The 27,879-nt window shown below is 43.2% G+C and overlaps 1 protein-coding gene across 1 annotated transcript in view; it reads right to left on the bottom strand.

Moving 5' to 3' along the window:
* pip5kl1 (phosphatidylinositol-4-phosphate 5-kinase-like 1) overlaps positions 1–27,879 on the bottom strand; it is a 61,724-nt gene that overhangs the window by 25,106 nt on the left and 8,739 nt on the right. Inside the window, exon 2 of the mRNA XM_063073129.1 lies at positions 7,976–8,167. Within this exon, the coding sequence (XP_062929199.1) occupies positions 7,976–8,167 (192 nt within the window). The remainder of the gene's footprint in view (positions 1–7,975; positions 8,168–27,879) is intronic.

Below are 27,879 nucleotides of genomic sequence, written 5' to 3'. Positions count from 1 at the left end.
ATTAGTCTCTGGAGTTGAGACTGACACAGCTATTGACACCTCCCGCAACAGAATCAGAACCAGGATCACGTTTAGTATCACGAGCATCTGTCATGAAATTTGTGGCAGCAGTACAATGCTGGTAGAAGTTTAGTTAAATTAAGATACATAGTACAAAAAAAAGATATTTTTAAAAAAAAGTAGTGAGGTAGTGTTCTTGGGTAAAACGTCCATTTAGAAATCGGATGGCAGAGGGGAAGAAGCTGTTCCTAAATCACTGGATGTATGCCTTCAGGCTTCTGTACCTCCTTGCTGATGGTTACAATGAGAAGAGAGCATGTTCTGGGTGGCGGGGATCCTTAATGACTGAAGCCACTTTTCTGAGGCACCGCTCCTTGAAGACGTCTTGGATACTATGGAGGCTAGTACCCATGATGGAGCTGACTAATTTTACAACTCTCTGCAGCTTGCTGCGATCCCCCTTACCAGACGATGATGCAGCCAGTCAGAATTCTCTCCACAGTATATCGGTAGAAGCTTTCCAATGTTTTAGGTGACAATCCAAATCTCCTCAAACTTCTGATGAAATATAGTCACTGTCTTGCCTTCTGTATAACTGCATCAATATGTTGGCATATAACATATACATATAAGGTAGCTGACTACGCATCAAATCTCTTCACCCATACCGTAAATCTATTTTTGCTGAATTTTGTTTTCAGATCAGGATATTAAGGGCGTATAAAAACAAAGTAAGTAAATGGAATTGTAGCACAGATTTCCTATGATCTAATTCAAGGATATTGGAAGAGAGTGAAAACTTGCTCCCATTCCTAACCTTTGAACCCTGTTGTCTAGTAAATATTTATTTGTCAATATTTGCCTGCTGATATTAGTTAACACTCTAGATGTTAATCTGGTTTAGGGCACCTTTGTATTTCTCTAGGGATTAAAAGCGTGTGGCTTTATTTTGTTGATATCAATATTCTAATCACATGAGAATTTACAGCTATAATAACAGGACAGCTGTAACCCTTGGGATATTATAGACTCACTGCCATGCATTAGTCAACAAGGAGTTGAGTAAATCTTCAGAGTGTGCAGCAGTTAAATGGAGAAATATCTCCAGTTAAATTTGGGAACAATCAGACCTTATGACTTATACTTGTGGGATAGAAAAGGCAGGTACCTTTGCATTTACCAGAAATGTACTTGGAATTAACAGCAAGCATTTCAGCCCATTTTATTCCATGATGAGCTCAGAAAAATAAAAGAGCTGGCCATTGACTTTGGGAAAAGGTGGGTTGCACATGAACTCATCTACCTCAACAGTGCTGAGGTTGAAAGGGTTACGAGTTTCAAGTTCCTAGGACAGAACATCACCACCAGCCTGTCCTTTGCAAGGCTGTAGATGCCATGGCCAAGAAAGCTCCCTAACACCTCTACCTCTTCAGGAGGCTAAAAATTACGGAACATTCCCATTGACCCTCACCAATTTTTTATCGTTGCACCGCAGAAAGCATCCTCTCCGGATGTATCATGAGTAGTTTGGTAAAGCGACCACTCTGCAATGACTGTAGGAAACTGCAGAGTTGTGGATATCAAGGAAACCAGCTTCCCCTATACTTCTTGCTACCAAAGGAAAGCAGCCAGAATAATCAAAGACCACACCCACCCAAATATTTTCTCTTCTCCCCTCTATCAGGCAGGAGATACAAAGACCTGAAAGCATATAGCCTTAGGCTCAAAGACAGTATCTACCCTGCTGCTATAAGACTATTAAATGGTTCCCTAGTACGATAAGATAGACTCTTGACCTCATTATGATTTTATTATATACCCTGACTGCACTTCTTCTGTAGCTGTTACATTTTATTCGATTATTATTTGATCTTGTTCTACCTCCATGCACTGTGTAATGAATTGATCTGTATAAACAGTATGCAAGACAGGCTTTTCACACTAACTAGGTGACCAAAATTTACAAAAAAAAAAATTCCATTTCAAATCATCTGTCTTCGAAGTTCCAGAGATCACGGTTCAAAGGTTCGAAGTTTTTTTGGGGAAATCCCACAAAAATTGGTGGATTTGACCCAGCACATCTCAGATAAAACCCTCCGAACCATTGAGCACATCTACGTGAAACATTGCCATAGAAAAGCAGCATCCTTCATCAAAGATCCTCACCACCCAGGCCATGCTCTTTTCTTGCTGCTGCCATCAGGCAGAAGGTACAGGAGCCTCAGGACTCCCACCACCAGGTTCAAGAACAGTTACTACCCCTCAACCATCAGGATCTTGAACAAAAGGTGATAATTACACTCATTTAACGACTCTTTTATCTTGTTATTTCATGCTAGTTATTGATTGCTATTTATCATTTATATTTGTAGAGTTTGTTTACAGTTCACATATCCTGGTTACAGTTACTGTTCTATAGATTTGCTAAGTATGCCCGCAGAAAAAGAATCTCAGGGTTGTATGTGATGACATGTATGTACTCAGATAATAAATTTTACTTTGAACTTTGAACTCCATATTTTAATATCCTTTCTATGGAAGGTGCTTCCAGGTTTTATTTTGAAATATCTGTAATATTAAGATTGTCCCCTTGTTTTTGATCGTCAGAGACAAAAAGTTTCTCCTTATCAACCCCAATCTTTTTAACATTTTAAACAGACAGAAAGAAATGTTCCTGAGGGCAAATGATATAATCAAAATGCCAGGACAGGTATAGAACAGAAGCACAGTTATACTCGGGAAGTAGAGGGTGATGTTATCACTGGTGGAGTGACTGGAGATCTATGAGACTGCGGTGAGCCCACTAGTGCAAAAACTACACATGAAAGTCTCACTCGTGACATAAAGAAAACTTAGAAGGGACATTATGTCCAGCAAGATGCCAGGAAGCTAGTCAGACAAACTGACTGGACAAAAGATAGAATCTTCGTGAAATTACACATGGCCATTTTACCTGATCTGGTGATTCCAAATGTTAAACTTTTAACATCATGAATGTACCTATAAATGCAACATCCCATTCAATGCAATACTGTCCTCACATACAGCTCAATGCACCAAACTCATCACCTACTTACTATGAATCTCTATCAATCACAACTCCCAACTAACACTCACACATTCATCTCACCAACACATTTGCCACTGTTGCAAATGTCGTGTTTGTATCTGACATTTGGAAAACATTCCAGCATGATTGTCACACTGCGAGTAGAGAAATGGCTGCATCATCTTGGTGCCATGGATGAGATGGTGCTTAATCACCGGCAAAACCAGTGCTGTCAATTCCGCTGCTGCCTGTAAGGAGTTTATACATTCTCCCTGTGCTCTAGTTTCCTCCCACAGTCCAAAGACGTGTGGTTAAGGTCAGTGAGCTGTGGGCATGCCATGCTGGCGTTGGAAGCGTGGTGACACTTGTGGGCTGTTCAGCACAGTCCTCACTGATCTGGTGCAGATCAGTGCATTTCACTCTATGCTGCGATGTACGTGTGACAAATAGAGCCAATCTTTAGAAACCACTGTTGCGATCAGAAAGAGCAACAGGACTGACACCTGATGACTCCATCCTTTGACCTTATCCCCTACTCATTTCTTCCCTATCCTAAAATATCTTTCATTTACAGGCAGAGAAACATACACCTCTTGCTTCACTCCATCTCTCACCACAACCCTACACTACCTCCAGATACTCTAGAACAGCAAACCCTCCAGGCTGTGGTGGAACAGTAGGGAGACAACAAAGCTGACAATATTCTGATTGTCACTTTAACACTTGGAACCACCACATCAGGATCCAAATCCATGTATAATTTCAGGAATAACATATCGGCAAAGGGGTAGACACCAATACAATTGTGGCAATTAGTATACTTCACTATACTGCCTGCATACCACTTGTGGGTACATAGATTGTCCACTGGAGTCAGGAATCGTGATACCATTGGATAGCGTCTGTTATCAGTGGCCAGCCTTTTGCTGAAGATGAGTCTTGGTGACTGTAATACAGACAATTTGATATATACTGAAGGCATCATGCCACCAGGATATCTGGCATCACCCTGTGTGATGCATGATGTATGGTCATAAACTACCTGGCCAGTGAGGGTTTTGGCAATATGCTATGATCTGATATACGTGGAGCCAACAGCTAAAGCCTACAATCCTTGCAAAGAAGTGTGGACGTTGGAAGAAAACAGAAACATTTTGTCAGGATACAAATGGTCATCGATCAACTCCTGCAACAGAACTGCAAGTATCTCCTGCTGCAGGCTGGAAGGAACTCTTGTCTAAATGATAAGGCTGTGGGTCAAATAATTGCTATTATTGCATGAATAAAGAGATTGCAAGTTAACATGTTAATATTTTTGAGTACATGAACTGTATGCACTGAGGAAAAAAATCTACTAAACTATTTACGTATGTGTGTGTGTGTATATGTGTGAGAGAAGAGAGGGAGAGGGAGAAAGAGAGAGAGGTGAGCTGGAGATAAGGAAGGGAAGATGGAGCAGGAGACAGGAAGAGATGTATACAGTTGTGTACCTAGGGGTGTACTGAGGGTCTGACCTTTCCAGGGCACACGTTTACGATTCAGCTCCTTTCATCACGACGTGACCTATGCCTCTGCTAAATCTCCCTGGCAGGCTGCCATTCAAGGAAAATATCTACAAACTCACCCACCTACAGTTTGTTTAGAAGATATAAAGTCATAAAATACTTCAACATGTGATATTATTATACCATAAAAAATCTAACAACTTTACAGAACTCTTGAAAAAAAACTTGTAGAATATCAGAAATAGCCAGTAAGATTGAACAGAAATGAATGATTAATGTTTTTGAATGGTTATCGCTCAAATCGATCCACTGATGATGCGATAGCCTCTGCCCTCCACTCTGTCCTGTCTCACCTGGAAAGTGGGGTCTCATGCCAGACTGCTGTTTATAGACTTCAGTTCAGTTTTTCAACACCACCATACCCCGGCAACCGGTGGGGAAACTATCCTCGCTGGGTCTCAACACCTCTCTCTGCAATAAGGCCACAGTCAGTCCGTGTGGATAGCACATCTCTTGTCTCATAATACTGAGCACTGGTGCTCCCCAAGACTCTATGCTCAGCCTGCTACTGTCACTGTGCTGATGCTGGACTGTGTCGCAGGTGTGACGAAAAACCAAGTTATCAGAAGATTGATGCTAATGAGAGAGAGATAAGTGAGACAATGGAGAAACATTCAAAATGCTAATAAGAGAGAAGAGACAGATTAACGAGAAAGAAACTCATTTCATAATATTGACAGACCGGTTGCTTTGAACCTGAACTGTTTGAAGTTTGATGGACAGGCGATACCCCAGCAGGGGGATAAAAAGAACAGGTTCGCTAAGGCACGACACACACCACGAGATCACGAGATAACGAGACCCTGGAAGAGCGGCGTGCCCCCATAAGTTGGTGGGAGTTCGCGGTCTGGTTCGAGGGAACCGACCATAGACTGACAGGGTGAAAGGGGACAATCGGCGGGAACCTGGTGTGTGTGTGCCCTTGCCTGGGTGCCGGGTTCACCGTGGAAGAACGGTCGTATCTGGAACGGAGGGGGTCACAGTCGGTGACCACAGAAGACATAAAAGGGTTCACCCAAAAGCTAACTGCGAAGAACATCAAAGATCTGTTTGAATCAAAATTTGCATTCTCTCTCTCTCTCTCCAACGGCACAACAGCGATTACTGCGAACTGTACTAAGCTGAACTGAACTCTGCGTCACTTGAGACTGATCATTTTACCCCTAGACTGCGATAGAACTTGGTTGATTCCTATTACCTCAGTTCTGTGTACATGTGTGTTTTATCATTGCTAACCTGTTGCATTCATATCCTTACGATTAGAGTACTGTGTTACTTATTTCTTTAATAAAACTTTATTAGCTTCTGTTAAACCAGACTCCAACACGTGGTCCATTTCTGCTGGTTTGGCAACCCAGTTACGGGGTACGTAACACAGGATCCAGCTCAAACTGTGTCATCAACACAACAGTGGTTGGCCTCATCAAGAATGACGACGAGACGAAGTATACAGAGGAAGTGCAGCAGCTGGTGGATTGGTGTGAGAACAACCACCTAAGCCTAAGTGTGAAGAAGACAAAGGAAATCATTGTGTACTTCAGACAAACCATCCCCTCTGCGAATACATGGCTCCTCCGTAGAGAGAGTTAAGTGCACCAAGTTCCTGGGTGTTCACATCGCTGATGACCTCACCTGGTCCCTCAATATCACCTCTCTGAACAAGAAGGCAGAGCAGCTCCTCTACTTCCTAAGATTGAGGCCAGCAAGGCTCTCACTCCCCATCTTAACTGGAGGACGGGAGGAGAAGATGGCGGCGCGACGCAGTGCATGCGGCCGCTCCGAATGATATCATATTTGTTAAATAGGTGCCATGCACAATCCTGATTTGATGGAAACGGACGTGAGAAGCACGTTGGAACATCTGGAGAAACTTCTGAAATGCTTGCTTCGTTGCCGCTGTTACTGTGTGATCGAGAATCTCCGGAGGAGAAGGCCCCAGATCCTCGGCTTTGCCTATTGCTGGGGCCGGGGTCAAAGCGCTCGGCAGTAATGGTGCTCGGTGAGGGAGGGTGGGTCAGAGGCTCGAAGTTTTCAGATGGACTCAAGAGTCGGCTGTGGTCAGGTGCTTCCAGGGTGCTGCATCAGCAAGTTTGCAGTGCTGGAGGTTCATGGCAGGAAAAGAGCTTCTCTTCCTTCTACCGTCTGCGTGAGATGATGGGACTTTCCAGAGACATTGATACTTTTTTTTACCGTGCCTATGGTCTGTTCTTTATCAAATTACGGTATTACTTTGCACTGTTGTAACTATATGTTATAATTATGTGGTTTTTGTCAATTTTTTTAGTCTTGGTTTGTCTTGTGTTTCTGTGATATCATTCTGGAGGAACATTGTATCATTTCTTAATGCATGCATTACTAAATGACAATAAAAGAGGACTGCGTGACCTCATAATCTAATCTAATCCACTCTAAACTGTGCTTTACAGGAGCATCATTGAGAGTATCCTGACAAGTTGCATCTCCATCTGGTATGGAAGCAGTCAAGCATCAGACATGAAGTCCCTACAAAGGACTGTGAGAACAGCTGAGAGGATCATATGAGTCTCCCTACCATCCATTGGGGACATTTATCAGGAACACTGCATATGCATGGCCCTTGGTATTATTAAGGATCCCACCCATCCATCTAGCATCCCCTTTGACTTTTTACCATCAGGCAGGAGACTATGATGGATAAAAATAAGAACAGCTAGAATGAGGAACAGTTTCTTCCCCCAAGCCATTAGGCTTCTGAACTCCTGGCCGCAACGTATTCGAAGTGTCACTGGTTAATCTGTTCCGTACTTTACAATATTTAATATGAATACACTTCAGTTTGTTATTTATCTGTGATTCATCTGTAGATTTTATCCTTACCTTCATAAGTTATCATGTGTTATGTGCTTTACACCCAGGTTCGAAGAAATGTCTCATTTCTATGTACGTTATATATGTTATACACATATACGTCATTGAATGACAATAAGCCTCACTTGACTAGACTAGTTTGTAAGGTGGTGGGTGGGGGTGTTTCTCTCGTGATCCTGATCGCATTGAGGGAACTGAAGAAGGATATGCACTGACAACGCAATCACGAGGAAATCTGCAGATGCTGGAATTTCAAGCAACACATATAAAAGTTGCTGGTGAACGCAGCAGGCCAGGCAGCATCTCTAGGAAGAGGTACAGTCGACAAGTATGCACTGACATTTTGCTCCAAAATGGTGACTGGGCACAAAATGGTGCTGAGCCAGGTGGTCAGTACAGTCTTGATGTTTGACACAGCAGGTTTGAATGACCAAATGGCCTACTCCTGCCCCCTCTTTGAACGTTCTATGCCACGTCTGACCTTTAACTCAATAACTGACAGAGTTGGCCTTACCAATGTTGGAGTGTCGATGGAGACTTGGACTGCAGCTGTCAAGCCCTCCTTCAGCATACAGGTGAAGTCGTAAAATTCATGATCTTGGTCAATCTCAAACAGACCCAACAGCTTCCATTTCTGTCTGATTCGCCACAGAAACTTTCTCCTTGTGTATATCCTCTTACTCATGTTGGCGTCCTGGGTGTCTGTCTACAAAAACAAATGAACAGTATTAGTACTTTAAAACCCTCTTGATTATTCATCTAATTGGATCCCATAGAGGCCCTGGTAAATTACTGCAGAGTTGTTGGAGTGGGAATAGAAAGAAGCATTGCATACAAGTCAGGTCCAAGGTACAGGGCCTAAAATTTCAGGACACAGTGGTGCTGCTAGATCCCAGGAGTCCTGCTATGAAATATAAGGGCTGCTGTGAAGTTTGGCATGATAATCCTGAAGTGACAATCCCTGCATTAGATTGGAGCTAATATAGCGTGGGGATAAAATGAAACTGAAAGGTAAGTTACATTTCTTTTAGTTGTTTGTAATGTTTTGCAATAATGTTCTTAATATTATTTAAAAGTATGTTGTATCCTTTATGTGATTTTGTTTCTTAAAACTTTTCATTTGTTTCTTTTGATTTAATATCCTTTGAACGCCTCTGAGAGTTAGCAGCAACATTTAGCTGTTCAAAAGGTGGGCAGCCTTGCTTGAAGGCAGACCAAAAGCTGTGATTTTGCTGTCAAAGGCTTGCTCAAGCAGTTTTGTGGGTGGAGTTTTTTCTGGCCATATAGTGAGTGACCTGCTGCTCAAGGAGGCTCGTGTTTTGGGTTTAGGGTGGTCTTGGCAACAAGTTTGGTCTTAGGGATTAGTACTATGTATGTCTGGATCAGTAAGGAGCTTGAGCAGTTGCTGCAGGTTGGGGGGGGCGGGGAGAATCCCTCGCAGAAAATAAGGGCAATCGGTACATCGGTACAACTATGGAGATGCTTAGTTCTTTCATGCAGATTTCACCTCGTGTCATATCACCCCACCACGACACCCCCTCTGATGGTCGTCTGATGTGCTCATCCTTATGGCATCCAGATTTGTAAAGTCAACTAAAAAGTGAAAAGACTCTTTATTGTCTGACTGAATGTCTCTATCAATCCAACAGCCTCCCCCCTCCCACGAACCATTCCATTATTTATGTTTTCAATGAAAATAATAAATAATTAAAATTTTTTAAGGTTTCCATGCATTTCTCTGGGCAGTTGTGGGCAATGGTGAATAGATATTGATTTTGAACGTCTAGAGGGTCTGTCCTGGAGGACTGCTAACCCCCAGGTTGTTAGTGTGAAATAAGCCTTAGTAAATCTCATATTAGGCTTAAGACTGAAATTATCTTGGCTTTGAGGCAGAGTGCACGCTGAGAGGACGTTTCCATTAGTGGGAGAGTTTAGGACTAGAGGGCACAGTCTCAGAATTGAACAACATCCTTTTAGAACTTCTTGAGCCAGTGAGTGGTGAATCTGTGGAATTCATTGCCGACGACGGCTGTGGAGGCCAAATCATTGGGTATATTTAAAGTAGAGATTGATAAGTTCTTGATTAGTTAGAGCATCTCAGGTTATGGGGAGAAGGGCAGAGGGGAGGGGAGACACGGTAGCATAGCGGTAAGTCAATGCTTTACAGCACTAGCTATAAGATAGAGGTTCGATTCCCACCGCTGCCTGTAAGGACTTTGCATGTCTCCTCATGACCACATGGATTTCCTCTGGGTACTCCGGTTTCCTCCAATATTCCAAAGACCTAAGTTAGGGTTAGTGAGTTGTGGCATGCCATGTTGGTGCTGGAAGCGTAGTGACACTCGCAGGCTACTCAGTACAATTCTCTCGGATTTGATTTGATGCAATGGGTGCATTTCATTGTTTGTTTCTACATGCTTTTGACAAATAAAACAAATCTTTAATCTTTAATGGGGTTGAGAGGGAAAATAAATCAGCCATGACTGAATGGCAGAGCAAATTCAATGGGTCTAATTGCCTCATTCTGCTCCTATGCCTTATGGTCTTAATCTGTAAGAAAGAATGAACATATTATTTTGGAACACTCAGCATTATACAACTTGCTAGTTAATTGGAAGTCTGGGAAAAAAGGCAGCTTATAAATCAATTCAAAAGTTATTAGATTTCCTGACAGTGACAGGGGTACAGCTAACACAACTACAGTGCAAGGGTCAACTGCTAACCTCCAGCTGCCAAACAATTATTTGCATCTATTTTGTGTTTAAATGTAATAAAATATCACAAAGCACTTGCCAGGGGCATCGTTATGCAAAACTAAGAAAGTGATTTAAAGAATGGTCAAAGGCAAAGTTTAAGGAATGTTTCAGAAAAGAGCAAGGAAGGTAAGTACCAAGGTTTAAGAAGGGAGACCCAGTTTCTGGCTGGCTGGCTGAAAGCAGGGCTGCCAACCGGGGAATGGAGGACAGGTAATGCCAATTCATTGATTTAAATTGTGAAGAGCTGGGGCTTCTGCACCAATTCCTGTAACTCCCTCTTGTCACAGCCTCCCACCTGGAAACAAACCTTTTATTCTTGCTCTTTGCTTTCAGTCTGTAACCAACCTTTAATCACCCCATTATATTACCTATGGTACCATATGGTGTAATTTTGTTTAATACTTCCCTTGTGTGACACCTTATTAAAGGTCCTTCAACGGTTTAACTACATCACAGCAACTGCTTCATCTTTATATAGTCCACCTGTTACAACTATAAAACATTTTAACTTAAAGGAACTGGTTCAGTCTGGCTAGATGAAATTAACAATATTAAAGACAATGCAAAAGTTGTAATCATCTCTGTACTTGGCTGAACACGCTTTCAAATGCATTATGCCTTCCTTATTGCCAAATTCAATTATACAGATGCGTTACTGGCATCTGTCCACATTCATCCTTCAATTGGCTACATAAGCTTAGTCCCAGCTCCACTATGGTCTCCCCCTCTCTACCTGTCCCTTCCTCTAACAAACCCCACATCTCCATATTGCTCCGATTTACGGACCACAATAATTGTACTTTTCCCCTTCCACACCGAATTCCTCTCCATGTCCACTGGGATATCCCTAATTCTAACATAGAGGGACACGGCCAACACAACCTTTGGAACACACAATTGAGATTCAGACAGCAGTAGTTATTTCCCTGTCTATACTATCCCCATTAACAATATCCATTCCTCCACACCTCACACTTGAATAACCTGCTATTACTTAGTGCTATGATCAATTTGTTCATCACCTTGCAGTTTCTACTCTCATCTACACAAGGTACAAGAACCAGAACCGTATATCTGTTGCATAAATGCCTCTGTAATACTTCTGGACTGCCATACCTGTCTTGAATGATGTTGCACCCTCCTATCGCAGGGCCAATAAGAGTTCTGGAATAAACATTCAATCATATTCAAAAATACCAATTTTTTAAAAAAATAGTAAAATTGAGGACACTTCAAATGATGAAGCATATAAACTGTTACATTGATTGAAATGAGCAATAGCAAAAGGAAATTATTCTGAACATATTCTTCTCCCATTAAAATTAATGAGCCTAAAGATCATGTGTTCTGTAAACCTGATACGCAGTTGGCAGATTTCCCAGCCTAAAGCACAAAGAAATCTATGGAATCGTGCCTTCCCCGACCTGCTCGGCATTTTTGTGCCTCTTCAATTTCCGTCTAATCACATTTTATTTGCACTGACTACATTTTGCATCAGTTCCTGGTGGGATTGATTCCCTTTACTTCAATTCCACATACACCACACTCACACCCTCTGACTGCAGTTGTACCTTTACTCAGACCCTGCTCACACTGAGTTTCTTTGCTCCAATTCTATCTGCAGTGACTCCGCTCTGTTTCCACACACATCACCTCACCTTAACTCCGTTTCCACTCACCGTTCCACCCACACTGCTTTCAACCCATCCCAAGCCCCGACTTTCCCTCAACTCCTCCTATATTCCGATCGATTCACACAGTTCAGCCTCTCGCTTTTATTCTGCACCAATTTTATTCTATTCTAGCTTCATTTTACTCCTGTTCCAGGAGGCCAATTTTCAATATTCTTGAACATTTTCAGGCAATCAGAAATGGGAATAAAGAACAACACAATTGCTCTTGTGGCTCCATGGAATCTTCTTTCATTTGATTTAGTTATAGAGAGCACTACAGCACAGTTACAAGCCATTCAGCCCATCTAGTTCATGCCAAACTATTGTTCTGCCTAGTCCGATATTGCCCTCCATCTCCTCCTATCCATGTACTTATTCAAACTTCTCTCAAATGTTCAAATCGAACCTGCATCCATCAGTTGCACTGGCAGCTTGTTCCACACTCTCACCACCCTCTGAGTGAAGAAGTTCCCCCTCATATTCCCCTTAAATATTTCACCTTTTGCTCTTAATCCATGACGTCTACTTCTAGTCTCACCCAACCTCAGTGGAAAACTCCCTGCATATATTTACCCTATCTATATTTTGTATACCACAATCAAATTTCCTCTCATTCCCAGGGAATGAACACCTATTCAAACTTCCCCTATAACCCAGGTTCTGAAGTCCCAGCAAATCTTTGTAAATTTTCTGTGCACTCTTTCAATCTTAATGACATATTTTCTGTTGAAAGATCTTTGCCAATATCACACACTCCATCACTTTAAAGCAACCAAGGGCAAGCTCGTATGGACCAGCTGTTGCATCCTTTTGAAAGCTCTCAGCAGCCTCACTAACTTCCTCTGTTGTTACTTTCACAAACAAATATAATTCCACTTTATACCTGGGTGGCTCAGCCAGTTCAACTGCTACCTCTCAGTACCAGGGATGCCTTTGAATTTGCCCACTCTCCCTGCATCTGTGTGAGCTTCCCATTAGTGCACCAGTTTCCTCAGTGCAAGCTGGTAGGCCAGTTGGCCATTGTAAATTCCTCCTAGTGAGTAGATAAGTGGTGGATTCTAGGGCGAGTTAATGAGAGTGTTGGGAGAATGGGATACAGAGAAAATTACTGAGGAATGGATAGCTTTGTACACTGCATGGGCACAGTGAGCTGAAGTGGCCATTTCCGTACTGTGTGGAAATAGCAAAATACACTCAGTGGAACTTGGTGTGGTTTTTTGCTGCTGTAGCATGTCCACTTGGAGGGCTGACGTGTTGTGTATTTGGAAATGCTCTTCTGCACATTGCTGTTGTGACGTGTAGTTATTTGAGTTACTGTTGTCTTCCTGTCAGCTTAAACCAGCCTGGCCATTCTCCTCTGACCTCTCTAATTAACAAGTTTTCACCCACAGAACTGCCACTGTCTGGATGTTTTCAGTTTTTTTTTGCACCATTCTCTGTAAACTCCAGAGACTTGAGCAACACACACAAAATGCTGGAGGAACTCAGCAGGCCAGCCAGCATCTATGGAAAAGAGTAAACAGTTGACATTTCGAGCCAAGACCCTTCATTAGGGCCAAAATGTTGACTGTGTATTCTTTTCCATAGATGCTGCCTGACCTGTTGAGTTCCTCCAGCATCTTGTGTGTGTTGCTTGGATTTCCAGCATCTACAGATTTTCTTGTGTTTGTGAAACTCTAGAGACTGTTGTGCATGAAATTCCCAGGAGATCGGCATTTTCTGAGATGCTCAAACCACCCTGTCTGGCATCAGCAATCGTTCCATGGTCAAAGACATTTAGGTCCCATTTCTTCCCCATTCTGATGTTTGGTCTGAACAACAGGTGAACCTCTTGACCCACATCTGCATGCTTTTATGCATTGAGTTGCTGCCACGTGATTGGCTGATGAGATATTTGCATTAACAAGCAGGTGTACCTAATAAAGTGGCCACTGAGTGTATGATCTATTTCCATGAATGTTACTGACACTGATTCCATTCAGGCATGTTCAGCGGGTATTGGATGGTTCTCCTATGGATTTATCAGACTAAGTGGCTTATCATGGAAATAATGAACATGACTGCTACTCATTAAGCCACAATGAAAAGGAAGCTGTACAAGTTGACTAGGTCAGCGCTGCAATGCTTACTGAGCAGTAGGGTTGTACTGAAGCTATAAACCTAAAACTGTAATGAGTCATATTTAATTGAAGCCAGCGAAACACTCTGCTGTGCAAATAATTGTATTGTTTCTGACCATTACTTTGTATGGTCTTTCTCTGAGCAGAAGGGATGAAAAATAAATCTTTTTGAGCTCCTAGAAATCAAAAAAGCCAATCAGTGTATCCATTGGATGTGGTTTAAGATAGTGTTGGTGAATCTCAGTGACATCCAATGGACTTCAGTTCAGAACGCTATTTGCTTGCATTTATTTTATGCATGATTTGTTTTTTTTCCTCTGTACATTGGATGTTTGATGGTCTTTTTTTAAAATGTGTTCTTTTGGGTTTCTTTGTTTCGTGGTTGCCTATTTGGGAAAAATCTCAAGGCTGTATAATGTATACATACTTTGATAATAAATGCACTTTAGAACTCCTGGCCTTCTGATGTATACATTTCGGTGGATCTTTTGAATTCAACTAGACTTACAGAAGAAAGAATAAAACGTTAATCTCTAGACAAAAGTCTGTGCTGAGCTGGTTACTTTTAGAATCACTAAGACAGAGTTGTACAACACAGGAACAGGCCCTTCAGCCCAACTTGTTCATGCCAAACAAGTTGCCTTCCTGAACTGGTCCCATTTGCCTCACATTCTACTAAACCTACTCTATCCCTGTACCTGTCCAAACTTCTTTTAAACATTGCAATGTTACCCACCTCTACTGCTTCCTCTGAAAGCCTGTTCTATATATCCACCACCCTTCATGTGAAAGAGCTTTCCTTCAAATTCCTTCGAAAGGAATTTGCTGACGATACAAAGATAGGTGGAGGGGCCAGTAGTGCTGAGGAAACAAAGAGTCTGCAGAGAGACATGGATAGATTGGAAGAATGGGCAAAGACGTGGCAAATGAAATACAATGTTGGAAAGCGTATGGTTATACACTTTGGCAGAAGAAATAAACGTGCAGACTATTATTTAAATGGGGAGAGAATTGAAAGTTCTGAGATGCAACGGGACTTGGGAGTCCTCATGCAGGATACCCTTAAGGTTAACCTCCAGGTTGAGTCGGTGGTAAAGAAGGCGAACGTAATGTTGGCATTCATTTCTAGAGGAATAGAGTATAGGAGCAGGGATGGATTTCTAGAGGAATAGAGTATAGGAGCAGGGATGTGATGTTGAGGCTCTATAAGGCGCTGGTAAGACCTCACTTGGAGTACTGTGGGCAGTTTTGGGCTCCTTATTTAAGAAAAGATGTGCTGACATTGGAGAGGGTACAGAGAAGATTCACTAGAATGATTCCGGGAATGAGAGGGTTAACATATGAGGAACGTTTGTCCGCTCTTGGACTATATTCTTTGAAGTTTAGAAGAATGGGGGGGGGACCTCATAGAAACATTTTGAATGTTGAAAGGCATGGACAGAGTGGATGTGGCAAAGTTGTTTCCCATGATGGGGGAGCCTAGTACGAGAGGGCATGACTTAAGGATTGAAGGGCGCCCATTCAGAACGGAGACGCGAAGAAATTTTTTTAGCCAGAAGGTGGTGAATCTATGGAATTTTTTGCCACGGGTGGCAGTGGAGGCCAAGTCATTGGGTGTACTTAAGGCAGAAATGATAGGTATCTGAGTAGCCAGGGCATCAAAGGTGAGAAGGCGGGGGAGTGGGACTAAATGGGAGAATGGATCAGCTCATGATAAAATGGCGGAGCAGACTTGATGGGCCGAATGGCTGATTTCTGCTCCTTTGTCTTATGGTCTAAATCTTTCCTTTCATACGCAAGGTACAATGAGTGAAAATTAGTAATAGAGGTATGCGGTTGTAAGATTGCCTGAGCAAGGCCGAGTGAGGTGATGCAATGTTTGAATTTAAACAGGAGGATATTTTAAAATTAATTGCCTGTTGATCAAAGTTTTCAGAAAATGCTGGAAACACTCAATAGATCATGCAGTATCTGTAGAAGAGAAAACAGTTAATATTTCTGGTGGAAAACCCTTGCTCTGTTTCTCTATCCATAAATCCTGCTGAATGGTTCTAGCATTTTCCGTTCTGATTTCAGATTTTCAGCATCTGCAGCACATTTGATTTCCAAAATTTTAAATGCCTCAATTGAATTCCAGCTTTTTGTGTTTCTCCTTCTGCCTTTGCACCACAGTTGCCCTCTAGGTCCAAAGCTCTGGAAATTCTTCCTTAAGCCTCTCCATCGTTCTCCCTTCCTTCAAGATGTTCCTTAAACCTTAATTCTGTCAGCAAGTTTTTGGCTGCCTGTCTAAATATCAATTTATGTGACCTACCAGTCAGAGTAGCTTTGATAATAAATTTGTGAAGTGCTTTATAATACTTTGCAACATTAGATGGCCTTAATATAATTACAATCTATTATTGCCATACCCAGGTCTTGTCAATTAGGCAGCCCTGGGCCCCACATTGGCTCCCTTCCTGTTTACCCTGTATACTTGAGACACAACACTGAGTCACATCACCCGCAGAAATTCTCTGATGACTCAGCAATAATTGAGTGTATAAAGGGAGGATGGGATGATGAATGCAGGGCCCTGGTGGAGGACTTTGTCAAATAGTGCCAGCTGAATCATCTGCAGCTTAACATCAATAACACAAAGGAGATAGTGATAGACTTCAGGAAGAGTAAGCCTGCAGTGATCCCTGTTAGTATTGATGGTGAGGACCTACAGTACCTGGAGGTGCACCTGTCTGACAGACTTGAGTGGAGCACTAACACAGAGGCTGTATACAAGAAGAGCAGAGCCAGAGACACCTCTACTTCACGAGGAGACTGAGGTCCTTTGGAGTATGCAGGCCTCTCCTTCACATGTTCTACCAGTCTGCTGTCACCAGTACAATCTTCTATGCAGTGGTGTACTGGGGCAATGACATCAACACAGGTGACGCCAACAGGCTCAATAAATTGATCAAAAAGGCTGGCTGTGTTATAGGAGTCAAACTGGACTAGAGGCTGTGGTAGAACAAAACACCCTACAGAAAATCCTGGCAATTCTGGATATTGTTTCTCGCCCTCTACATGCCACTTTGGCCGAACAGAGGAGCGCTTTTAGTAATAGACTAAGATAACTGTGCTGGTCCAAAGAGCGCTATATGAGGTTATTCTTACCCTCAGCCATTAGGCTCTATAATGAGTCAAACTATAGCCAGGAAAGTGAAGACCCCCTCTTTTTAGACTTTTGAAGCAATTTAGTTGTTATTCTTTCTTACTTCTAATATTTTTATATCGGTGCACTTGTAATGCTACCATGATACTGCATTTCATTTGGTGTCAATAAAGTACCTATCTCTCTGTCTATCTATTTATCACACAAAACTTCAATAGTCCGAATGGCCTAATTATGCTTTGGTTCACCATATGTGGTAGGGATGAAAGCAAGATTGCCTCAACATTTTGCACCAGTAATAGAATCACAAATCAATGTAGCTTTAAAACTCAATTTTTTAGAAGTTTTAAGACCATGAGATATAGCAGCAGAATAAGGCCATTTGGCCCATCGAGTCTACTCCGCCATTTCATCATGGTCAATCCATTTCCCTCTCAGCTTCAATCTCCTGTCTTCTCCCTGTAACCCTGAGTGCCCTGACTAATCAAGAATCTATCAACCTAAGCCTTAAATAAACCCAGTGTCTTGGCCTCCATAGCTGCCTGTAGCAATGAATTCCACAGATTCACTATTCTCTGACTAAAGAAATTCCTCCTCATCTCTGTTCTAAATGGACGTTCCTCTCAAGGCTGTGTTCTCTGGTCCTGGACTTCCCCACCATAGGAAACATCCTCTCAACATCCACTCTTTCAAGGCCTATTCTATAGATTTCAATGAGATCCCCCTCATTCTTCTGAATTTCAGGGAGTACAGGCCCACAGCCATCAATCAGTCCATGAGGTATCCCTTTGCATTTGCCTTCCTCACCACTGACACAACCTGCAAATTAAACTTCAGGGAATCCAGTAAGCGAGAGGACTCCCAAGTTTCTTTACACCTCAGATTTTTGAATTTTCTCTTCATTTAGAAAATAGTCTACGTTTTTATTTCTTCTACCAGAGTAATTTATCATACACTTCCCGACACTGTATTCCATCTGTCACTTCTTTGCCCATTTTCCTAATGTGTCTTAAGTCCCACTGCAGCCGCCCTGCTTCCTCGAAACTACCTGCCCCTCCACCTACCTTCGTATCATGCGCAAACTTGGGCACAAAGCTATCAATTCCATCATCCAATCACTGACATCTATCATAAAATGGAGTGGTCCTAATGCAGACCCTGTGGAATACCACTATTCACCAGCAGCTAACCAGAAAAGGTTCCTTTTTTTCCCACTCTTTGCCTCCTGCCAATCAACCAATGCTCTATCCATGCTATTATCTTTCCTGTAGTACCGTGGGCTGTTAACCAGTTAAGCAGCCTCATGTACAGCACCTTGTCAAAGCCCTTTTGAAAATCCGACCACACAACATCCACCAATTCTGCTTTCTCTATCCTGCTTGTTATTTCTTCAAAGAATTCCAACAGATTCGTCAGGCAAGATTTTCCCTGTTGGAATTCTTTGAAGAAAGTTTTGAGATGCATTCAAGACATAAAATCTGTGACACTGTTTGCAAGTATTTTAAAACAGAAACTATACGGATATCTCTTCTAATTTTTGGGCACCAAGCAGAGGTTAACATCAGCTGCCAATCTGTTGCTATTTAACAGAGGTGCAATTCCCAAAAAGAGGAAACACACGGATATCTGCACTACACCTAAGTGATTATTAGTTTGGAGTTAAACACATGATATATCTACTTAACCGAAGGAACTCGCATAATGTAAGTGCCTTAATGTAATAAATAGGGACTTTACAATAACAATTATCTGCTACAATTTTTAAGAGGAGATATAGAGCAGTACTAGGGCAGATGATATAATAGCTTGGTCAAAGAGGTAAGTTTTACCTGAAAGGAGAGAAAGGCAGGGAGACATTTGGAGGGAGATCCAGAACTTAGGGCTAAGGCGAGAAGGAATAGCTTCCAAAACTGTGTATATGGTGGGGATGGGGGGCAGGGAAAGCAGGAGGCAGGAACTGTAGAAGTTCAGACATCCCAGCCTGCAAAAACTCATTTCAGGGAAGTAGCACCATCAATTTGCGGGAGACTCTCGGAACTTCCGGGAGAGGTGGGATGTCTGCAATAGAGTAGCTCCTTAGCAGCTAGCCAGCTAGTTTAAATAACGTTAGCTATGCTAATGAACGAATGACACCTGTTAAACTCACCTCAACATGTCTTTTACAGTCTCAACCCACCATAGGCAATAGAAAAGTCACTGTTACAAACAGTGCAGTGAGCAACACTGTCATTATTTTTGACCCCTATTAGGCAGGGGTACACTTCAGTGTAGTCTGGGGTGAAATATGTTTTATATTTCACTCTGCCATGGCGTGCGCGCTCTCTCTCTCTCTCACGCTCTATCCCTCTCTCTCTCTCTCTCTTTCGCTCTCAAAGAAAAAAGTAAATTTCTAGGATATTGTACATAATTTGCAGGCATCAGGGAGCCACTATCAATATGCGGGAGACTCCCGGAACTTCCGGGAGAGGTGGGATGTCTGGAAGTTAGTCAGCTGAAGGGCGTTCATGGGGAATGACAGCTGCAAGGTCATGTTAAGGAACTGAAGACATAGATGTTAATAAATTTCCAATAATACAGACTGCAGACTTATAATCTCATTTACAATGACCAAAGGTTACAAAGATTAATTAAAATCAATGACGCAAGCTAGGATAAAGACACAAAAGGTGAAAAGTTATGTTTTTGATTACATTTGCAACTTCAGCCCTTTTAATATAGTGATTTCATGTGGGAGGAGTAAATAAAATGGAACCATTAACCTTTCTCAACCAATCATGGACTTTCCCCTTATGATTAGCTCAAGACCAATAATGCAAGTTGCATTTATATGGCATCTTCAAATTGTCCAAACACAGTGTGCTTTCTGGTGAAGAAAGGACTGAGGTGAAGCAAGGGCAAGGGTGAAGTTTTACGTATAAAGAATTAAATAAATTTAACAAAACATGGCAGAACAGGGGATGTGTTGCAGCTGGGCTACAGTACACGAGAGGTTTATGTGAGCAGCTGAGACCCACATTGACAGTAAGTGTTGGCAACTCGAGGAACATTTCTCAGCTTGAATCTGTGATTCGGACACCTTGATAGATTGGAAATTGATAAGTTATCAGGATACTCTGTTCCAAAAGGCCTGAGTCGAGGACTGAAGAACTGGTCAGTTAAAAAGGTGCAATGACGAGTAGGGATGAGTAAGGGGATCCAGGCAGATTGAAGATTCAACCGTTGCACAAGTACAACAAAAATGACAAGACTAGATGCTTCAGGGAGGAGAAGCAAACACAACCACGGCATGGGGACCATTCAAGCTGGGAGACTGTAAAGGAATGGAGTAGTGAGAGAGGACAATATAATTACAGGAGTAGAAACTATGGGTTCAAAGTCCCAAACATGAGTCCTGTGGCTATGTTGATAAATGTTAGATTAAAAATCAGATTAGCTCTGTTTGTCACATAAACATCAAAACATACAGTGAAATGCATCATTTGCGTCAACAACCAACATAGTGTGCTGGAGGCAGCCTGCAAGGTCGCCACTCTTCCAGCGCCAACGTAGCACACCCACAACTTGCTAACCCTAACTCGTACGCCTTTGGAATGTGGAAAGGAATCGGAACAGCCAGCAGAAACTAGACGGTCACAGGGAGAACATACAAACTCCTTACAGACAGTGGTAGCAAATGAACCCTGATCTTCCCATCAATTGCTGGTGCTGTAAAGCGTTGCTATGCTACTCTGCCAGCCTTGTTTGCATGCCTGCAATGCAGCGGGCAGGAAAAGGGAGTGGAAGGGTAATCAACAACATAGATAAGACTGAGGAAGGGGTTCTACTGAAAGAATATGAATAAGTGAGGTCTAAATTAAAAAGTAGAGTCACTTAAATAAATTCTGGATTATACTAACTGAGTAATCAGCACATAGGCATAGGATAAATGAAATCAGCAATTGGCTCACAGCTTGGTGCGAGAGAAATGGATTTCATTTTGTAGGGTGCTGTAATACATATTGGCTGAAAGAGGGACATGCTTCTCCTGAACCATGCTGGACCTGTATCCTGGTCGATTAAATAACTAAGGCTGTAGTTAAGGCTTTAAAGCAAATACTTGGAGTGGGATGGTTGCAAGAGGAAATCAAGCAAGTTAAAGGGAAAGGATTAGGTTATAGTGCAGGCTAGCAAAATTAGTAAAGATAATCAGAGTCGATCGGGAAGGGACAGGGCATACAAACACAGGAGTATATTTACATACATAAAGAGAAAAACCAGATGCGGGAGAAATTATATTGATATTAAGAAAAAAAGAGTGCACGTGGCCAAGTGGTTAAGGAATTGGACTAGCGACCTGAAGGTCGTGAGTTCAAGCCCCAGCCGAGGCAATGTGTTGTGTCCTTGAGCAAGGTACTTAATCACACATTGCTCTGCGCCGACACTGGTGCCAAGCTGTATGGGTCCTAATGCCCTTCCCTTGGATAACATCAGTGTCGTGGAGAGGGGAGACTTACAGCATGGGCAACTGCCGGTCTTCCATACAACCTTGCCCAGGCCTGCGCCCTGGAGAGTGAAGACTTTCCAGGCACAAATCCATGGTCTCGCAAGACTAACGGATGCCTTTACTTTACTTACTTTATTAAGAAAAAAATCTACAAAAACATTCTGTGACTGCCTTCATTGAAGAACACAAAATATTGAAGAGCAGAAAGAAACCTGTAGTAGTAAAATGAAACTGGAGGAACAAATACAACTAACAGCTGATTATTTTCCAAAATTTGTGACCTGCTTTAAAGGTAATAAAGAAAGTGGCTACAGAAACAATGGATGTGTTAGTTGTCATCTTTCAAAATTCCTCAGATTCTAGAATTGTTCCCACAAACAACAAAGTATGAAGTATAACTCCACTATTACAGTAAGTTGTGAAACAGAAATCAGGGAACTACCAACCAATTATTCGGACACCACTTGAAGGGAAATTGGTATCATCTATCACTAGAGAAGTGGTAAAACTGCACTTAGAAAATAGTAATAGAATTTGGCAGAATTATCACAACTCCACCATGGATGGACCCAAGCCCGGATGTGAAAAGAGGAAGGTTGAGCATGGGGCTAGCAACTCCATGCCATAAAGACCCAGAGCTACAGAAATACCAGAAGCTCCTTCTCTCTGAGAGAGAAGGCATGTTAAGTAGTGTGGTGAAAGCGAGTGGCCGATCAACCTTCGGCATAGAACAGAGGACTCTGACAAGCTGCTGTCGACAGCCTATGCCCCAGTAAGGGTAAGGGGCTTAAGAAGAAGAGGAGTTATCATGCATTTATGAAGGGGAGTTTTTATTTAACAAACCTGCTTTTCAGATTGTAACTAGCTTAGTAGATAAGGGAATGTGGTGTACTTGGACTTTTCAGAAGACCTATGATAAGATGTCATCAGAAATTACGAAAAGAAGTTAAAACACGAGATCAAGGGTAACATATTGGCATGGACTGAGAGCTGGTTAATTGACAGAAAGAAAGAGCGGGAATACACCAGTCATTTTCAAATTGAGATGCTCGGCCTGGTGGGGGCCGTTGGTACAGCTGGTTGAGGGGACCATGTACTAATATACATAAGTTTTCTGATATCAAAACTAGAAAAGTGCTAACTGTGAGAAAAGTGTACATGAAGGCCTCAAGAGTTTAGATAGGATAAATTAATGGGCGAGGATATGTGACTTCAACTTTGGAAGATTTTAAAGGTGATCTGGCAGAGAGGAAAGGTCGCTGCTCAGTGGAGGCACGCGGAGGGTGTCTGGATATCAAAAGAAAAGGATTCAAGCAACATCGAGCAGTTTCATATCATCTCGCTGCTCAGCGTTGAAGGCAAGATCTTCTTCAAGATTGTGGCCCAATGTTTAACGGAGTTCCTCTTGAAGAATGGATACGTAGACACCTCAGTACAGAAGGGGAAAGTCCCAGGAGTACCTGGATGCCTAGAGCACACAGGAGTCGTGACCCAGCTGATCCAGGAGGCAAGGGAGAACAGAGGAGACCTTGCAGCACTCTGGCTAGATCTAACCAACGTCTATGGATCCATCCCACACAAGCTCATTGAAACAGCACTGACAAGACGCCATGTTCTAGAGGTGATCCAAAACCTCATTCTGGACTATTACAGCAACTTCAGGTTGACAATCTCCTCAGGGTCACGAACATCCACCTGGCATCGGCTGGAGAAGGGCATAATCACTGGCTGCACAATCTCGGTGTCACTCTTCTCACTGGCTATGAACATGATTGTCAAGTCAGCGGAGGTGGAATATAGAGGCCCCATGTCTAGATCTGGTAGTCGGCAGACCCCATAAGAGCATTCATGGACGACCTGACGGTGATGGCAACATCCGTCCCTGGGTGCAGATGGCTCCTTCTAGGGCTGGAACGGCTCATCTCATGGGCAAGGATGAGCCTTAAACCAGCCAAGTCCAGGTCTCTAGTCTTGAATAAGGGAAGAGTGGCCGACCGGTTCCGCTTTACCCTGGGAGGGATCCAGATTCCAGCGGCGACAGAAAAACCAGTCAAGAGCCTGGGCAAGATCTTTGACAGTTCCCTGAAGGACACAGCCGCACTTCAACAAACCAGGTGCGACCTGATATCCTGGCTCACCGCGGTTGACAAATTGGGGCTTCCGGGAAAATTCAAAGCTTGGATGTACCGAGACGGAGTCCTGCCAAGGCTATTCTAGCCCCTTCTAGTCTACGAGGTGCCAATGTCAACAGTGGAGGCTCTAGAGGAGACCATCAGTCAGCCTCTCCGGAGGTGGTTGGGGCTTCCCTGGACCTTAAGCTGCATTGCCCTGTATGGGCATTCCACCAAGCTGCAGCTCCCCATCAGTGGCCTATCAGAGGAATTCAAAGTCACCCGAGCCAGGGAGGTTATCATGTACCGAGACTCCTCTGATGTTAAAGTCGCTTCGGCAGGAATCCGCGTAAAGGCTGGAAGGCAGTGGCAGGCACAGGGAGCTGTCGGCAGAGCGGAGGCAAGGCTGTGGCACAATATTTTGGTGGGCACTGCGGCGGTGGGGCAGGCAGGACTGGGTTGTTTTCCCAAACCACGCTACGACAAAACCCGTGGAAAGGAGAAGTGTCAACTGGTTCAGGACGAGAAACGAGTAGAAGTGGAGGAAGAACGATACAGTAAGATGGCCGGCATGTACAAACAAGGCCTCTGGACTAGATGGGAGCATGCAGAACCTCGCAAGTTCATCCGGACAGAGCTCTGGAGAGCTGAACCATTACGCATCAAGTTTCTCATTCAATCAGTCTATGACGTTCTCCCAAGCCTGGCCAACTTGCACGGGCAAACACTCCAGAATGCCAACTGTGCCAGAAGAGGGGCACCTTGAAGCATATCTTAAGTTGCCGCCCAAAGGCGTTGGGGCAAGGACGATACCGCTGGCGCCATGACCAAGTCCTTAGGTCTATGGCAAACGCAATCAGCACAGCAATTCAAAACAGCAAAAATCAGCACACTCCCAAACAGTCCATTATCTTTATTAGAGTAGGGGAGAAGGCTCAACATCAGCCTAGCTCCTTGGGAGGGCTTCTTGACACTGCACGAGACTGGCAGCTCCAAGTCGACCTAGAGAGGCAGCTCAAGTTCCCGGAGAACATCACAGCCACTCCGCTCTGCCCAGACATGGTGTTAGTATCAGAGTCTACAAAGCAAGTGGTCCTGCTGGAACTTACTGGCCCCTGGGAAGACCGGATTGAAGAGGCCAACGAGCACAAGAGGGCTAGATACACAGATCTTGTTGCAGAATGCTGGAGCAATGGCTGGAGAGCTTGCTGTGAGCCAGTTGAAGTGGGTGCCGGGGCTGTGCTGGCCATTCATTACAGCGTACTCTTAAACTCCTTGGAGTTAAAGGACTGCAGTGCAGAAGAGCCACCGAGAACATTCTGGAGGCTGCTGAAAAGGCGTCGTGGTGGCTGTGGATCCGGAGGGGGGGATCCGTGGATTAGTGCATCACTTGGACACAAGTCGGGGGCTGATCACCCCCGGTTGGGTCGCCCGGTCGAGGTTGTCTGATGATTAAGGACCCGAAACACCCTATGACCCAGGGTTCTTCACTGAAGACGTCCCCAAGTAGCACCAGAAGATGTATTCTACAACGATGTGGAAAATGTGAACTTATACCTTGTATATTTAATTATTTAGATACAGTATGGAATAAGACCTTTTTAGTCGCCTTCTGTTGGTTTTTAAAAGCTTGCAAATCCTCTAACTTCCCACCATTTTTTGCTCTATTGTATGTCCTCTTTTTTGCTTTTATGTTGGTTTCGACTTCCCTAGTTAGCCACAGTTGTGTCATCCTGCCTTTAGAATACTACTACTTCTTTGGGATGTATCTATCCTGCACCTTCTGAATTGCTCCCAGAAACTCCCGCCATTGCTGCCCTGCCATCATCCCTGTTAGTGTCCCCTTCCAATCAACTTTGGCCAGCTCCTCTCTCATGCCTCTATAATTCCCTTTACTCCACTGTAATACTGATACACCTGACTTTATCTTCTCCCGCTCAAATTGCAGGGTGAATTCTATCATCTTATGATCATTGTCTTCTAAAGGTTCCTTTACCTCAAGCTCCCTTATCAAATTCATTTGATTACATAATACCCAATCTAGAATAGCTGATCTCCAAGTGGGCTCAACAGAAGCTGCTCTAAAAAACCATCTTGTTGGCATTTTACAAATTCTCTCCTGGGATTCAGCACCAACCTTATTTTCCCCAATCTACATATTGAAATCCCCCATGACATCATAACATTGCCCTTTTGATATGCATTTCTATCTCCCGTTGTAATTTGTGGCCACATCTAGGCCACTGTTAACTCTACCCACAAGGATTCTGAAAGGAGAAGATGGCGGTGCAATGCAGCGCACAGCGGGCACTCCGGTGAATGATATCTGTTATCCGTCAAGTAGGGTGCTGTGCACAATCCTGATTTGATAGAGACGGGCGTGAGAGCACGGAGGAACATCTGGTGAAACTTCCGAAATGCCTGTTTCGCTGCCGCTGCTACTGTGTGATCCAGAATCTCCAGAGGGGAAGGCCCCGAGTCCTCGGCTTTGCTTGTTGGTCGGTGGCCGGGGCGGGATCGAAGCACTCGGTAGAGATGGTGCTTGGTGTCAGAGGGCTAGTCAGAGGCTTGAAGTTTTCGGATGGACTCAGAGTCGGCTGTGGTCGGGTGCTTCCAAAAGCGCTGCATCGGCAAGTTTGCGGCGCTGGAGGTTCATGGCAGGAAGAGTTTCTCCCCTCTACCATCTGCATGAGATGATGGGGCTATCGGAACTCGAGACTTTTTTTTTACTGTGCCCATGGTCTACTCTTTACCAAATTACAGTATTGCTTTGCACTGTTGTAACTATATGTTATAATTATGTGGTTTTGTCAGTTTAGTCATGGTTTGTCCTATGCTTCTGTGATATCTCTCTGGAGGAACATTGTATCATTTCTTAATGCATGCATTTCTAAATGACAATAAACGAGGACTGAGTGTCCTCATCATCTAATCTTCTGATCCTATGTTGCCTCTTTCTAAGGACTGTACTTGATTTCGTTTTTTACTAACAGGTCTGTGCCACCCCCTCTTGCCTACCTGCCTGCCTGCCTGTCCTTTCAACACAATGTGTATACTTAGGTGTAAAGTTCCCAACTTTAGTCCTCTTTCAGCCACAACCTAGTGTTGCCCACAATCTCTAACTGCGCTACAGGATCATCTACCTTATTCTGTATATCGTGTGTATTCAAATATAACACCTTCATTCCTGTAATCATCATGTTTTCAATTCTATCCCCCTGTTACACTGTAACAGATCCCACTGACTGCAATTTTGACTATCATCTGCCTGTCCTTCCTGACAGTCTCAATACAGACTGCCTCTGCTTGTATACTAATTGATCCACCCTCAGCCCTATCACCCAGTTTCCCACCTCCTTGCCTAATTAGTTTAAACCCTCCCCAACAGTTCCAGCAAACTCAGGTTCAGGTGTAAGCCGACACTTTTGTGCAGGTTATACCTTCCCCAGAAGAGATCCCAATGATCCAGAAATCTGAAACCCTGCCCTCTTCACCTGTTCCTCAGCCAAATCGAAATAAGAGGTCAGCAATTGTGGACTAAAGGTTAAGAAATTGGAATTTTCTGCCCAAGTGGACTGAGAGAGCTCAGTTGTTAAGGGCTCAGCAGAGAGGCCAAATAGCCTCCTGTTACTCTACTTGTGTTCCCAGAGTCTACTATCAGAGAGTATTGATACAAATATTTTAACTAAACCAGATACGGAGATACTCGCAGTTTACCAAATAGATGTTTCAAGGAATGTACTAAAAAGGGGGAAGGTGGTAGAGGACTAAGATGTTGATGAAGTGAATTCCAGAGTCTTAGGACTAGGCACGTGATGGTAAATGAATGATAAAATGTTTGAAAGCATGAGGGAGGAATCGCAAAGTATTGCTGGTTTGGAGAGAATATATACAGAGGTCATCTGGAGAAGGACTAAAGCCATACTCAGATTTAAAATCAAAACTGAGGTGGGTCAAAAGTCAATGTGATCATCGAACGGGAAATGGCTTGTGCTGGGGTGGGCAGAAGAATTCTGGATGGCTTCCAGTTTGCGTTGGGTGAGAGATGGGAGGTAAGCTAAAGTAGTATTGATGGAATTCTGGAACATGGAACATTTGAATCACGGAGAGAAGAGGACGAGTGGAAAAAC

Source organism: Mobula hypostoma, chromosome 21, assembly GCF_963921235.1.
Source record: "Mobula hypostoma chromosome 21, sMobHyp1.1, whole genome shotgun sequence".
NCBI lineage: Eukaryota > Metazoa > Chordata > Chondrichthyes > Myliobatiformes > Myliobatidae > Mobula > Mobula hypostoma.
Note: the sequence above shows the minus strand (reverse complement) of the source record. Positions and strands in the feature narration are given on the sequence as shown.